Source organism: Vicugna pacos, chromosome 7 (genome assembly GCF_048564905.1).
Source record: "Vicugna pacos chromosome 7, VicPac4, whole genome shotgun sequence".
In the NCBI taxonomy this organism is placed as follows: Eukaryota; Metazoa; Chordata; class Mammalia; order Artiodactyla; family Camelidae; genus Vicugna; species Vicugna pacos.
Genome location: NC_132993.1, coordinates 2,825,554 through 2,841,875, shown reverse-complemented (window position 1 = coordinate 2,841,875; position 16,322 = coordinate 2,825,554). Strand labels below are relative to the sequence as shown.

Sequence of the window (16,322 nt, the reverse complement as noted above, 5' to 3'; positions counted from 1 at the left end):
TGGAAAGAACCAAGTGGAAATTCCTAAACAGAAGAATACACATTTGGAAATTTAAGAAAATCACTGTGTATATTTGTTAGTCAAAGAGTCATGACAAAGGAAGGACAAAATGGCTTGGATGGTAGTCAACAGAAATGATTCAGGGTCAAAAGAGAGAAATTTGTTTTTTAATGAACAGAGCCTCAGAGACTTGGATAACGTCAGGCTGCCCAGTCCATGGGAAACGGGGATCCCAGGAAGCAAGGAGACAGATGAAGGAGGAGAAAAGGTATTTGGCAAATTAATGGCTGAAGGTTTGATGAAGACATAAGTCTGCAGATACTAGATGCTCAGCAAACATCAGAGACACGAAGAAGCCCCACCTGAATTGCACTGCAGTCAGACTGCTGCAAACCAAAGACAGCAAGTAACTCTTGGGAGCAGCAAAAGAAAAGTGCACACAAATGACATGCAGGGAAATAATTCAATTAATAGCCAGCTTCTTGTTAGAAGCCATGGTGACCAGACGAGAGTGGAACAGAACCTCAAAATGTTAAGAGGAAAACGAAAACAGATTAACCTAGAAATCTATATTAAGAGAAATAGCCCTCAAGAATGAAGATTAAGTAAGAAGACTTTCAGATAAAACAAAGTTAGAAGAATTGGTTGTCAGCCAATTCATATAATCAGAAACCCTAAAGGAAGTTCTTCAAGGAGGAAAATGCGAGCCCACGGGACACATATTTCTGATAAAGAATAAAAAGCATCAGAAATGGTAAATCGTGGATAATAGTGCAAAAGGCAATTTTTGTCTTGACTTTTTCTTCTTTATTTCTTTGTAAATAATAATAGTGTTATAAAGAATAATTATAGTGTTGTGGAATATATACATGCCGTCACTGTAATGCACAGCACTGCTATCCCTGCATGGGTCTGGGTGTGGACCCGAAAACTTGACAGGTCTCCATATTTCATGAGAAGTGGTACATTAGTAACTCTCTGTGGATGCTGAAAGTATACGGTGAATGTATGTTATAATCCCTGAGACAGCCACTAAAAGGGAGGCAAAGAATACAGCTGAAAATAGGGAAATCAAAATGCTAAAAAACACTCCAACACAACATGGAAGTCAAGAGACAAGAAAGAAGGAAGTAGGAAGTAGAGGAGGCAAGTAAAAACAAACTAAAAATAAAAATAGAAAAAGATGATAAACCAAACGCATCCATATCAATAACGTCACTGAATGTGCGTCCAGAGCTTTACCAGAACAGACCACACTGTGGGCCACAAAATGTCTTAGTGAGTTTTAAAAGACTGAAACCATGTACAGTATATTCTTTAATCTAATGGACTTGAATTGAAAATCAGTAAAAATAAGAGGGCCAGAATAACTTTACGTATTTGGAAATTAAACATGTTTATGAATAATCATTGGGCCAAGCAGACTTTACAAGGAAAATTAGAAATAATTTGAACTGAATAATACCATGATCCAGCCCATCAGAATCTGTGAGACGCAGCCAACACCATCCACAGAGGGACGTTTCTGGCTTTAATAGTTCTAGTAAAAAGATGGGGAATCAAACCAAAGGTCTAAACTTTCACCTTAACAAACTAGAAAGAGAAAATCAAAGCCAAAGCAAATAGAAGAAAGAAAACAGAAACAAACGTAATTCTGTGAAGAAGATTAAAAACAGAAGAGGAGTGTTCTAGCTTCATTGCTTTACGTGCTGCTGTCCAGTTTTCCCAGCACCATTTGCTGAAGAGACTGTCTTTATTCCATTGTATATCCTTGCCTCCTTTGTTGAAGATGAGTTGACCAAAAGTTTGTGGGTTCTTTTCTGGGCTCTCTATTCTGTTCCATTGGTCCATATGTCTGTTTTGATACCAATACCATGCTGTCTTGATGACTGTAGCTCTGTAGTATTGTCTGAAGTCTGGAAGAGTTATTCCTCCAGCCTCTTTCTTTCTCTTCAGTAATGCTTTGGCAGTTCGAGGTCTTTGATGGTTCCATATAATTTTGGTATGATTTGTTCTAGTTCTGTGAAATATGTCCTGGGTAGTTGGATAGGGATTGTATTACATCTGTAGATTGCCTTGGGCAGTGTGACCATTTTAACAACATTGATTCTTCCAATCCAGGAGCATGGGATATCTTTCCATTTTTTAAAGTCTTCTTTAATTTCCTTCATCAGTGATTTATAGTTTTCTGTGTATAATTCTTTCACCTGCTTGGTTAGGTTTATTCCTAGGTACTTTATTACTTTGGGTGCTATTTTAAAGGGGATTGTTTCTTTACTTTCTTTTTCTGTTGATTCATTGTTAGTGTAAAGAAATGCAACTGATTTTTGAACGTTAATCTTGTAACCTGCTACCTTGCTGAATTCTTCAATCAGCTCTAGCAGTTTTTGTGTGGACCTTTTAGGGTTTTCTATATATAGTAACATGTCATCGGCATATAGTGACACATTTACCTCTTCTTTTCGTGCTCTACACTGGAATTTGACACAACATTGTAAAATGATTATAAATCAATAAAAATGTTAAAAAATAAAATAAAGAAGAGGAATGATGATACCATTAGAATCAATCCAGTCTGCACAGTGTTTTTCACCGATTGACTGATTATAGTGAGAAATGCCTTTACCTTCACACTGGCTCAATGTTACCGCCTTCACTCAGAAAGGCAGTATTTTTTCTCCTCCCTATTGTGTGCCCTGCCTCCCCACCTACAGTCCTTTCAGAGCCTTTACCCTTTGGCTTGTAGGAAGTATACACACCACACACATGCACACACACGCAGAGACGTGCCTCCATGCCTGTACACGCATGCCATTCAGTGGAAGCGCTCCGTTAACTTTCCACAGGGATCTTTGACATCTCAGTTGATTAAACAAAGGACCTGTGTCACTGAGGATATGAGGTACAGATTCAAAGACATGCATGACAGCAAAACTGCCAGTTCCTCCGGGATTAGCAAACGACGCTGGGGACAGTGACAACGGTTCTGCACAATGCGGGTGCAGGTTTCTGTGTGTGTCCTTACCCAGAGTTTCAGATACAGCAAATCAGGCCCTTTAGTACCAACCATCTTCTACCCCTGTGGTAGCAGGTTTCTTACTCTGCTCTGTGAGCGCACTCTGTGTGTCCCACTCAAGGACATTCTAGAATGTTCCAAACTTTTATGTGTGTGTGCTTGTGCATGACGTGTTGCTGTGCAGAGGAGGAGAAGAGGTTCAGAGAGAAGCTTCCCATAACGTTAAATTGAAAGGCGCTGAATCTATTTCACCGTATTTAAAGGACCCTTGGATGAAACGCAGGGTATATTTCTGTTGGAACTAGTCGGTTCTTTTCACATAAGTGTCCATCCAAAGCCAGTGAGTTCCTTGATATTTCATGTTTCTCTTTTATTTCCTCTCTTGTAGATAAAGAATTCATCTACAGAGAACAGAAGGGAAATGTGATACTGCGGAATGTTGAAACAAATATTTCTACAGTGTTAATAGAAGGCAAAAAAATTGTAAGTACTCTCTTTAATGACCGGGGTAATTTCATTTTTCCCTCCTGCAAGTCAATAAAGCAGAAAATGACTTTAGGTTTCAACTTTTAGTATAGCCAAGCAGAAGCAATAAACTGGTAATTCTAAAGGCTGAGCGGCTAAAGATAATGTGAAATTGAAGCCCCACTAATTTAATAAGATGAAAGCACAGTTTCTTTGAGTATACGGGAAATTTCTCTGCAGGTGTTGGGAGCAAGTGTTGCATATCATATATAATTGAAAGATGAAGTCCTAAGGCTTTGCACATTTACAGCACAATTGCAGTAATGCAGAGAATACTTCAGGAGGATGTGTTCCATCTCATTAAAAAAAACTTATCTTCTCATGCACAGGGAGTATTAATCTGGGCACCGACTGCACTTACTCTAATGACAGTAAGTGATGTTTATGCTTAGAGCAGGTACCAGTCGATGTGAATGCTACTGCTTTATAACCTGGGAAAACCTGTTTTCCCAAAGATAATGACACTAAGATTTGGAGTTCATGTGCAATTAAAGATCTTTATTAAAGAACTGACTGAATTTACATACCAAAAATCAATTTAAAGAGAATTGACTCTTTTCTCATATGGTCATGCTCATCCTTAGAAGGAATAAACCTTCAGCTTTCCGGAGTCGAACATTTTCTTGTCCAATGCTCTGAGGGAATCAAAGGAGAGCGGTAGGGCCAAGTCTGTGTTACAGGCGAGAATTGAAATGGGCCATAAATTCTAAATCAGATCAGTCAGGATGAGCTTCTGGTGAGAGGCAGAAACACAGGAATCCTAGAATCCTACGCTCTGGGGTTTAGAGGAGACCAGAGGAAACATTAGCTGGCTGGTGTTACAGATACAGACCCTGCGCCGGTCAGTGAGCAAGGGGCTCAGAGTTCCCTGGGTGAGGACTCGGGCAGGCCCCGGGAGCCTCTGTCCCAGGGACAAGAGAGATGTCTCCATCTTTGCCACCCCCTCCCCTGACCTGTGCACATGCCATCCGGTCCCCTCTCGCCTCAGGAACATGTAACCTGCTGTTTAAATTCTCTCCGTTTCTTTCTGGTGTAACGATACCTTTTTCTTTAAAAAATAAACATTTTATTGAGCTTCAGTGTGGAATAGATCCCACCCTTTACAGAGACTGTTTGCTGAGAGGTAAGGGAGGCCGAGCTAGGCTGTAGGATGCTGCGGTTCCCAAAATGACAAGTTTATTGAATTAAATAGTATTCTGCAAAATAGGACCCGATCCGGAAAGAACGGACGCGCCTGCATTTTTGCATTAAAAACCATCTTTGGTAGAATTACTCCCCGAAGAAAATCTGATTCAACCCACTTAAAAATACTGAAGATGCAGAAAGGGTTTTCTAATATTAATCGAGGGGAGAAAATGTGCAGACTGTTGCTGAGGGGAAGTACATTGTAATGTCAGAACCATTGGTATCTCCTGGGAGGATGTCCGTTCAGGGAAAGCGGGTGCTCTGCGTGCGGACGGCTGCACCTCAAGGAAACACAGGGACAGGAGCGGACTTCTTCCCAGACCAGCAGCTCATGACGGATCGTGTATCTCGACTGAAGCCGTTTCAGCCAAGCAGTAAGGCGACGTCAGAAACCACCTTCGGTAAAGAAAAATGCAAGAATTCCTCTTGAAGATCGGAAGGCTTATTCCACACAATGACGTTTCTTCTTAAAATGCCACGTCTTCACTCACAGTACAGACATTTGTTGAGCCTCCAGTGTGCACAGCCTGAGGGATACCGTTCACGGTCGTGCCGGGTTATTCTTGTCTCAAAGCTCCGTGTCAGTGCGCCTTTAAGTAAACAGACCTCGGACGCAGGGAAGAGGAGAAGTCACCGCAGGGCGGCGCCGTCGTTTGGAACACGGAGCCCGGGCTCGCGTCCGCGCGGCCGGTTAAGCTCCCTGGGCTTCGGTGCCGCCGAGGTACAGCTGCTGCCTCCGCCGCCCGCCTGCAGGGCCCCAGCCGCGGGGGCTGCCCCCTCTCTGCGGCTCGTGAGCAGGGGTGAGGAAGGCAGGCCCGACGCCCGGCCGCAGCACCGTGCGTCAGTCATGCACATGCACGTACCCAGGGCCCGCAGCGCCCCTGCTCGGGGAGGGCGCGCGAGCTGGGCAGCGGGCGGCCCGGGCGGGGAGCGGCGCTGGTCCTCAGTCTGTCCTCCGGCCTTTCCAGGGACGGCTCCGCCGCTGTTCTCTTCTTGTTGGAAACCCAGACGCTTTGAGATGATTTAAATGATAGAAGGAAGCTGAGGAAGAGAGCGGGGCGACGTCTGAGCAACTGCGATCTTTAGGTTGATCTTAGAACGATCTGAGACTAGAGGAGAAGCGGACGTGAAGCGGTGAATGCCCACGTCCGCCGGAGTTTAAGGTCCCAACCCACAACCTGATCTCAACCCCGTTCTCCCTCCCGGCCGCCGAGAGGGGCCCTTCACCCGCAAGGCCACGTCAGGGCGTCCCAGCCAGCCTTGCCGTGACCCTCCTCTGGCTCCGTGGCTTCCCTGACCGGCTCTTTCCCTGATGGAAAGGGATGCAAGTGAACGCACACACTAGCCATCGGGCCCTTAAGGTGGTTCATGAATATGCAAATATGCAAATGCGAGCGGGCGCTGTGCTGGGCTCCCTGCAGGTGTCTCACCTGCCCCTGAACAGGTTCCTCTGACCAAAAGGCGTCCCCTCTTGCACCTCCAAATGGTAGAAATCAAATCATGAACTATTTCAAAATACCGCGGACCTTTATATTGTGAGCTCCCCGATACACTTAGCAGTCCATGGTGGTTGTCACCCAGTGCACACTTTTACTTGCATTCTTTTGGAGTTTTTTTCTTATTATTATATTATTGAAGTCTAGCCAGTTTACAGTGCTGTGTCATTTCTGGCGCACAGCATCATGTTTCAGTCATACACGTACGTATATTCCTTTTCACGTTCTTTTTTGTTATAGGTCACTACAAGGTATTAATGCAGTTTCCTCTGCTACACAATGGAAACTTGTTGTTTATCTACTTCATATGTAGTAGTTAGTGTCTGCAGATCTCAGATCTTTTGGTTTTTATATTGATCTTTTTGGTAGTGAGATATATTCTGTGCACCCTGGGCCGCTCCCATGTAAGATGGTGACCTTAATTGATAAATGTTGTGTGTGTTCGGACTGCTTCACCAACCAGCCGCCCCCCCCGTCTCTCTCCCTTCCCATGGGCCTCCCTGGTCCCTGAAACACAACAGAACTAAATTAGGCCGGTGAGCACCCCTACAACGACTTCTGTGTGTTCAAGGGAAAGGAAGCATCACATGTCTCTCAGCTTAAATCGAAAGCTAGAAGTGGTTCTTGTGGAGGCTCACAGAGAAAAAGATGTGACAATGAACATACGTATGTTCATGTATAACTGAGAAATCGTGCTCTACACTGGAAGCTGACACAACGTTGTCGACTGACTACAACTCAATAAAAAAAATGTTAAAACAAAAGCTAGAAGTGATGAAACTGAGTGAGGAAGGTTTGTCAAAAGCTGAGAGAGGCTGAAAGGTAGATCTCCTGTGCCAAACGGTCAGCCAAGTTGTGAGTGCCAAGGAGAAGCTGAAGGAGTCAGAAGCGCTGCTGCAGTGAACATGCAAACGACAAGGAAGAGAAGCGCCTTACGGCTGACACGGGAAGCAGTTGGCGGTCTGGGTGGAAGCTCAGTCCAGCCGCAGCCTTCCCTTCAGCCAGAGCCTCATCCAGAGCAAGGCCCTCACTCTCCTCAGTTCTCCGAGGGCTGAAGAGGCGAGGAAGCCGCAGGAGAAAGGTTCGGAGCAGCAGAAGCTGCTTGATGAGGTTTAAGGGCAAAAGCCGTCTCCGTAACATCCAAGTGCAGGGGAAGCAGCAGGTGATGCGGAAGCTGCGGCGAGTTCTCCAGAAGATCCAGCTCAGATCGTTCACGCAGGTGGCTGCGCTGAACTGCGGATTTTGAATACAGATGAAACAGCCCTCCGTTGGCAGAAGCTGCCGTCTAGGACTTTCATAGCTGGAGAGGAGAAGTCGGTGCCTGGCTTCGGAGCTTCGAAGGACAGGCTGACTCTTGCTTGGGGCTAATGCAGCCAGTGATTTTCAGTTGAAGCCAACGCTGATTTATCTTTCCTAAAATCCTTTAGAATGATGCCAAGTCTTCTCTGCCTGTGCTCTGTAAATGGAACAACAACGCCTGCGTGACAGCATATCTGTTTACAACATGGTTTACTGAATATTTTAAACCCACTGTTGAGACCTATTGCTGAGAGAAAAAGATTCCTTTCAAAATATGGCTGCTCGTTGGCAGTGCACGTGGTCACCCAGGAGCTCTGGTGGAGATGGACAACAGGATTCACATCGTTATCATGCCTAAGAACACAACTATCAGTCTGCAGCCCATGAATCAAGGAGTAATTTTGACTTTCAAGAATTATTATTTAAGAAATACATTTCATAAGGCTGTAGCTACCATAGACTGTGATTCCTTGGATGGATCTGGGAGAAGGAACTGAAAACCTTCTGGAAGGGACTCCCATTCCAGATGCAATTACGAACACTCAAGACTCATGAGAAGAGGGCAAAGCATCAACACTAACAGGGGTCGGGAGAAGAGGACTCTGACCCTCATGGACTTCAGGGGCTTCAAGACCTCGGTGCAGGAAGGAACTGCGGACATGGTGGAAACAGCGGCTGAACTGGGATTAGACGTGGGGCCTGAAGCTGGGGCTGAACTGCTGCAGCCTCACGGTAAACGTCCACGGAAAAGGGTGAGCAGAGCAGGTGGTTTCCTGAGACGGAATCCTCTCCTGGAGAAGGTGCTGTGACGGTGTCCCGATGACAGTGAAGCGTTTAGGGTGTGACAGAACCTCAGCTGACAGGGCAGCAGCAGGGTCCGAGAGGATTGAGTCCAATTCTGAAAAGTTCTACCGTGGCTGAAAGGCTGTCACACAGCACTGCCTGCTACAGAGAAGTTGTTCCCGAAAGGAAGAGTCCATTAATGCGGCAAACTTCACGGTGTCTTATTTTAAGAAACTGCCACAGCCACCCAGCCTTCAGCAACCGCCACCCTGATCAGCCAGCAGCCATCAACACCGAGGCGAGGCTCCCGCCAACACAAAGACACCAGCTTACTGAAGGCTCAGACGATGGTTAGCGTTTTTAGCAATAAAGTATTATTTAATTAAGATATGCACATTGTTTTTTAGACATGGTGATATTGCACACTTAAAATACTACAGTACAGTGTAAACATAACTTTTACCTTTATTTTAAAAATGGTTCGGGGGGAGGGTATAGCTCAGTGGTAGAGCACATGCTTAGCATGCATGAAGTCCTGGGTTCAATCACCAGTACTTCTATTTAAAAAATAAATAAAATGAAAAAAATACTTTAAATATCAAATTTAGTGTATTTTTATGCCCCTCTAAGACTCTTTGTCAACAAGTTAAAAAAATATAAAAAGGCCTTTGTTATATTATGTATCTCATTTTTTCCCTGAAAAACGAGACATGAAATATATCTGATGGCCCAAATGGGATCTTTTGATGTTAGGACGATAGACGTCTGGTTCCTGAAAAATCTCATGGATCTTTTTTCTACTGAGTACACACTGACTTCTTCCTTCCCTATCTCTCTGTCACTCTCTTCAGTAGAAGTGCACTTAAAATGGACTTAATGCATTTTGTTGAGCTTAATGACATAGATTTCCCAGGATCTGTAATCCTTATAGAAACTTAGTGCCGTCTCTCCAATTCCTCTAAAACATCATAGAGCAAAAGTTCTCAGAAGGATGAAGTGTTAGCCTTTGCTTGAGACTTACATATTTAAAGCTGGAGTAGTCTTTGCAGATTACGTCATTCAAACCCTTCTGTTCTTAGAGGAGGAAACCAAGACATCCCGTAAGCAACTGCGGCTTGACCTCCACTTTGTGTGCTTTTGACCCAGAGGGGCCCTCCAGCACACCCCGTCGTGTCACCTGTGACACGCATCCTTTTTACACCCTCTTTACTGATAATACCATCAGTCACCAGGGGTGGTGCAAAGGATACGGTCATTCACTGAATTATTTAAATTGTTCCAGGTGCTTGGGAAACCAACTTGGCAGTACATTCAAGATGAATAAAAATACTTATGCATTTTGACTCATTCCAGGGAATTTTGCATAAGGAAATAATCTAAAAACTTTAAAAAGTAGTGAAAATACCTGAAAGTACAGAAATGAGATAAGTAATAAAAATAAAAATAAAGTATGATGTAGCAGTTAAAATAATAGTTATGAAGGCTGTAGAGTAACATGAAAAATATTTATGATGCTGTGTTAAGGAAGCACAGACGAACACACCACACACTTCAGTTAACAGCTGTCAGCATCATCCACGTGCACTGAGTCAAGGCTGGGAGACCAGCAGGAGGTCCAACAACAGCTCGCCTTGTCGGGTGGGGAAATTCTGTACATCATTTTCCAGTGTGGTGATTTACATAATTGCTGTCTTGATGCCATTTATTCAATAATTTTAATCAGATTTCTAAAAATTCAGCCTCACATTTCAAAGACATTAGACTTCCGCCACTGATGAATATGTAAGAGCTATCGATGGTTCCTGGAAATACTTGGAAGGAAAAACAATGTAAAAACATTTTTTTGTTGTTATGTTTATGTCAGATTTTCTCACTTTTTATGTCTTTACTTGCTTATTAATCTCCTTGTGTTAATTACTTACTTAAATTACAAAATTAACGTTTAAATAAAAAGCCCTTTTGTTTCTCTATTTCCCTTTGATTTTATATAATCGCTAGGATCTGAATTTTCATCTCGCTCTCCAGCAGTTAATGAATTCTGACCCCTCGCAGAGTGGGATGTAATTACAGGTACTATCAGAGCCATTGCAGGATCCGGGGGAGAAACAGCAGGGCAACTCCAGAATGTGGCTGAGATTAGAACGTGAGACGACTTTTTTTTTTTTTTTTCACTTCCTCCACTAAGTTTGACTTCCACGTGGTAAATTTTCACTCCCTCCTATTGCACTTGATTTCCATCAAGCGCTTCACGCCTGCGGGTTCTCAGCCCTGGAGAAGCAGGAAGCCCCCCTCCCGGCTGGGCTCCCCAGAGGCGCATGCGCGATGGCTCCGCACAGCGTTTCCCCCTGCGGGTGCCCCGAACGCGTCTCGCCCACCAGGTGGGAAAGAGCCCAGGCCCCAGCCTGAAAAATAACGGGAAAATACTTACGATTGTATCTCAGGATGCTGTAAGGGCATCTGATAAAGTTTCTCAACCACTTCTAATAAAAATTCCACATAAGAATAAAAACTACTTAACTATGATACACTATTTACCATGAACCAACTAGCAGTGAAAACCATTCTAAATGGCAAACAATAAAGCCATCTGCATTGTAGACAGAACAGTCGACATCGCTGTGAATATTTAATGTGCTCCTGGAGGTAGTGGAAAGTGCAGTGTACAAGCCAGCTGAATGACTGGGAAAGGAAGCAGGGAAAAACTCTCTTTTCCCGATAACGTAATTCTACCTTAGAAAGCCTAAAAGGAGTTAGTTCTAAAACTACTGTAGTAAATAAGAATATTTATTAAAATGGGGAAATAGAAATACATAAATAAGTCAATAGCTTCTCTCTTCATTAACATTAGTGTGTAGAGGTGGAAATGGAGAGAATATTCCATTTACAACAAGAATAAAGACAATAAAAGGACCTAGAGTAAATCTAAGGACGACATAAGAGTTAGAATAAAGCAAACTATAAAATCTTGTTGAAGATCTGAAAAAAAATACAATGTAACCGTAGGCGAGACTATAATACGAAGTGAACAGGGTCTTGTGGGGGAAGACAGTGACCAGCTGCGCTGAGTTGAGAGCTGAGAAATTATCACGACCCTTAGGAGGTGAGTCTCTGGTAACCTGGAGAAGAGTTTTGGTTGAATTGGGGTGAAAACGTGATAGAAGTGAGCTTAAGAAAGAACCGGAGAAAAATCAAGGCAGAGAATGTATATTCAAGAAGATAAGGCTGGACAGTTCTCTAATGATGAAACCCACCCAGTGAGTGGTGCCTGAAACCCACCCAGCTGGGTTCAGATGTACCCATAGGCAGGGAAGTGTGATCAGTGAGGCACTACTTTCTCCCCTCAGAGGGTCAAAATGGAAGAAAATACGGTAACTTATCGCTGCCAAGGAGGGGAAGAAAGGATGCTCTCCTGTATCGGTAGTGGGGTGTCAATTCCAAAAACATTTTTGAAAAGAAATTGGAAGCTATCTTTTTAAATGCTTTAAAAACTTGTAAAGCGTTGATCCTACCCTTAGAAATCTATTCTGTAAAATGCTTAAAACCACCGCACACCCACCAGTAAAGATGCATGGAGGTGGGTCCTTAGCACATTGTGCATAAAAGCCAGAGACTGGAGACATACCACAGTCTACCTGCGTCTTTCACAGCTTCCGAGTCTGCAGATTCGCCTTGTGCTAAAGTTTATTTGTCAACAATATAGATCCCATACAATGTCTTCAGAAAGAAACACACCTGCGACAAGGTTACGTGCTGATTGGTGGACAGTAACGCTGTGACCAGAGGCTCACAGGAACCTAACCCTGAGATTCCCCTAAGAGCAGTGTTTATGGAGACTTCCTGGAACATAAGCACCGTGAATGACAATACTCTCCTGTGAGGACTCAGTGAGTGGGGGCTGACTGAGCAAATTAAGATATATCCACAGCATAGAAGAGTATGGAAGCTTCAAAGATCACCAGTTCAGGCTAAGCCAATTGCTGTAGAGTCCTTTCCTTAAATTATCGTTGCATGAAAAAACCAAGGGAGAGTTGTGTAAGGTGACGTCATTTTTAGCTGTGGTTATACAGCTATATGTTTGCACATGGTTGTACCAACATTTAGAGAGTGATGCCCACCAAGGTGACAACATAGGGCTCTTTTGAGTGGGTCGGAGGGTCTGCACAGCAGTGTGAGTGCATCAGAGAAGACGGGGTAAGCGGAAGGGAAACGTCACATTTTTTTTAATTGAAGTGCGGTCAGTTACAACGTGTCCCTTTCTGGTGTGCAGCACAATGTCCCAGGCATGCGTATACGAAACACAGCATTTTTGATGGTTTCGTTTGTGTAAAATTACCTGTGTACTATGAAGAAATTTGAGAGAAAAAAATGCTAGTTAGCCCTCCGTACACTGACTGACCTGGGAGTCAGTAGCCACCTCCGATGGTGAAAAAGCAAGTTGCAAAAATATGTGCAGAATGTGATTCTATTTTAGGAACAGATCTGCTTAATAAAAGCTTCTACGTATAGGGATGAGCAATGGGAAGTTTATTTAAAGATACAGAGGGTTTGGGAGTCTTGTGGGAAAAGGTTACTTGTTTTTATGTTTATGTATTGATTTGTTTCAGTAAATACTGTATGTTTTGACTTGTTGAAATTTGAGAAAAATACAAATAAATATAAAATAGCATTAATTAGCTGAACATTATTCAGTTAACAGGAAAAGGACATTACTATGTTTAAGAGACTCTAGCAAGTTTGCTACATACGAACTTCATTAGCAGATTTTGAACATTTTCCTTCAAGATGTTGAGTTATATTATGTAATACTTTAAAAACCCTTTGTTCTTTTTTTCCTTTTAGGAATCATTAAGAGCCATCAGATATGAAATATCTCCAGATAAAGAGTATGCTCTTTTTTCATATAATGTGGAACCAGTAAGTATTACTGTTTTCTGTTTATTAAAAAAAAAGTCTCTTTATTCTGATGCCTTATTAAGTATTTTCCCTTGAATCTTCATTCTTCGTGATCTTTGAATCCTGGAGTAGTTGATGGCTCCTGGGATGGTTTCTTTTTATCCCACACTGCCACCTAGGAGAGCGGAAAGGCATGGAAACCTTTTTGGCAGAGAAAAAAAAAATCATCACTACTTTTAGGGCCTATTTCACAGGATTTTGTTGGTGAGATGGTGAGAAGTTGTCTTTTTGTAGAGATTTATTTTTCCTTTCTGTGCCATTATTTTTCCGGCCATTTTCTCAATCACGCCATAAACTTCATCCTAAGAACAAAAAGCAACTGCCAGGTTCTCCCTAAATTAAAACCAGGTGTAAATTCCCTTCCTCCCAGCCGTCCCATATTCTAGAGAAGAGTCAAACTATCGCTTTCATTGTGTGCGTTCCTGTTTTTAGCATTTCAGATATGCGCCTCATAAAATTTCACCAGAATTTTCTATAAAATCTCACCCTGGGCTTTAGTGGCAGCCTTAAAAAAAAAAAAGTGGGTCTTTATTTTTTTGCCTTTAACATCCTCGTGTTGCGGAGCTCATAGTGGCTGTTCAGAGCAGGAAGGTGAGATGTCTTTGTGTAAGTGAAACAGATGTTCAGCTTGTAAGAGATTAGCAACTTTCTAAATGTGCATCAGCGGAACTTTCTTCTCTGGCAAATAAAATACAGAATTCCACTGCCTTTCTAGTTCTTTTGAGACGATTCTAATTAGAGTTTCGTGCGGCTTCTGTGAGAGATAATGGCACGTGCATCATAATTCAGGTCTGAATAGCTTCTTGGCGAGTCTGAGAGGATGTTTCGTGCTGCCAGGCGCACGAGCTGGTGGAGTTACGGCCCCCCAGGGAAGCTGGGCTGTATGTGGAGACGCAACTCCAACTGCAGAATTGTTAGAACTTCTCTTAAAAGTTACGCGATGGCCGTGTGATTTATTGGCGATTCCAGTTTCAACTCACATTTCAGTTGGAGGTTCACTCCTCCAAGTGTAGGTCTTTTTAAGTTCTCTGTCTTCGATTTTCTGTTTACTAGTTGTTTTTTTTCTTTGAATGTCCTTTATATAGACATTTTCATTTTGTCCATCCAAATCCTTGGAACACCTGGTCATGTTTCTCTGTTGGATGGGGGCACATCAGTGAACCTGACATAATGAAAGGTGGCTTTAGCCTTGGGACTCTGCGTGTCCGACACCCGGCCCTGTACGTGCCTCTAAGCTTCCAGCACGTGAGCGCGGTGTCCTTGGTCAGAGCCTTTCAGGTCCTTTCACGACGCTTGGAAACGACCACAAGTGTAACCTCAACACCTGAACAAGGGGAAGTGTCGGCAGGTACTTGAAGGGCTTTCGTAGGACGGGAAATGGGTCACTGCTCGTTGCTCTGGGAGACACGACCAACACCTGAGTGGGGAGAACGTGGAAAGGCAGGTTTCAGGTCATCTTACCAGACAATCTTGGAACAACGGGGGCACCCCAGCGGCGGGAGGGGTTACCTCGTTCAGTAAGAGCTCCCTGCGCCTGGAAGCCTTCCAGACACGGTTTTGTATTTGTCCTTCAGAACCGTTTAGGAGAGATTCTCACATCTGCTCACTGGGGCTCCGTGGCCCCGGGGCTCTGTGCCTGGCAGGCTTAGCCACTGTCCTCCCCTCGCCAGCGCTCCTCGTCAGACAGTGCCTGTCATCCCAGTGCCACTCATGGCCGTTTTGGTAAAGAATATTTTGTTAAATCTGAGCCTTCACCTTGTAAAGCACTGGCTATAAACAGGAACCTTGAACTAACCCTTTCTCCCTCCGCAGCCTCCTGGCCTTTGGAGTAGAACTGTGTTTAGTTTATTTTCTCAACAGAGGGAAAATGTTAAAAAAAAAAAAGAGTAGATTTAGCTAAAAATGATTAAAAGTATTGAAAATGCATGCTTTGTAAACAATCTATAGAAAAGGATACTTTTTTTTTCTCTTGAGAGAGGTAATTTGGTTTGTTTGTTTTTAAATGGAGGCACTGGGGACTGAACCCAGGACCTCGTGCATGCTAAGCATGCTCTCTGCCACTGAACTATGCCCTCCCCTCAGAAATGGGTACTTTTAACTTGAGCCAAAAGAGTAATCCTTCATAGTTTTCAAGTACTGAGCAGTGACTGCACACATGATGGTCCAAGCCAGTAGTCTGTTCCTTTGGAGGAAAGATGAGAGGGGAAGGAGCTTAGGATTCTGCGGGAGAACTTGGAGTGAGACAGACATTAGGAAGAACTTCCTAACTAGAGAAACTAAGATGCAGATATTTTTACAGTGTCCCTCTTCAAGGGAAGAATCTAGGTCTGTAGTTCTAGAAGGAGTGGAATAAAGCAGGACTCCCCAGGCTGTCTTTCGCGTCAGTGCAATTATCCTTGGTACTCTGTGAGAAAAGTTCCATCCTCAAATAAATTTGAGAACTATGGTTAAACAAGTTGAGTAAGCTGCTGTCCTGCAGGGTTTGGTTTTGAAGCCTTTTATATCCTTATGAGGGCTTTTAGGTGTTTCCGAATGGGTTTTGCAGCATGTTATTCTATCTAATTGTAAGGAGACTGGAATTATTTCCTTGGATCCGTGCCTGTCACGTCCTTACCTATAGGTTCCCAAGGCAGCTAGGAGATCTTGTTTATATGAACTAACTCAACTTTTCATAGAAAATACTATCATAAAATGTTTTTATATAAACCAACTGTCCAGTTACTGGGCACCTCTCATTTATTAGAGTAAATGTTCATGTGCAATAAAATTTTAGTGTATCAGGCTACAAATCCAGATAGGCCACGTTGCATCAGGATAATTTCCACCCTCCCAGCCCCTGCCTCTCTGCTGCCCAAAGACAGTGGACTTTGCTGTCAAATGGGGCTCAAGTTCTTACCAGTATCATTGACTTGAGCACGAGCAGTCAGTTGACTTTTCTGAGCCAGGATTCCCGTCTTTAAAAAGAGGTCAGCGTGCGTGAAGCCGTGATTCTGCGAAGACTGAAGGCACACGTAAAGCACTTAGCACAGCACCTGGCAACCCGCAGACGCTCAGTGATCCTGGTC

General features: G+C 43.4%; 1 protein-coding gene across 3 annotated transcripts in view; it reads left to right on the top strand.

Moving 5' to 3' along the window:
• DPP6 (dipeptidyl peptidase like 6) overlaps positions 1-16,322 on the top strand; it is an 837,334-nt gene that overhangs the window by 603,978 nt on the left and 217,034 nt on the right. For all 3 annotated transcript variants that reach the window (XM_072964103.1, XM_072964105.1, XM_072964104.1), the window contains exons 4-5: positions 3,405-3,499; positions 13,144-13,218. In XM_072964103.1, the coding sequence (XP_072820204.1) occupies positions 3,405-3,499; positions 13,144-13,218 (170 nt within the window). The remainder of the gene's footprint in view (positions 1-3,404; positions 3,500-13,143; positions 13,219-16,322) is intronic.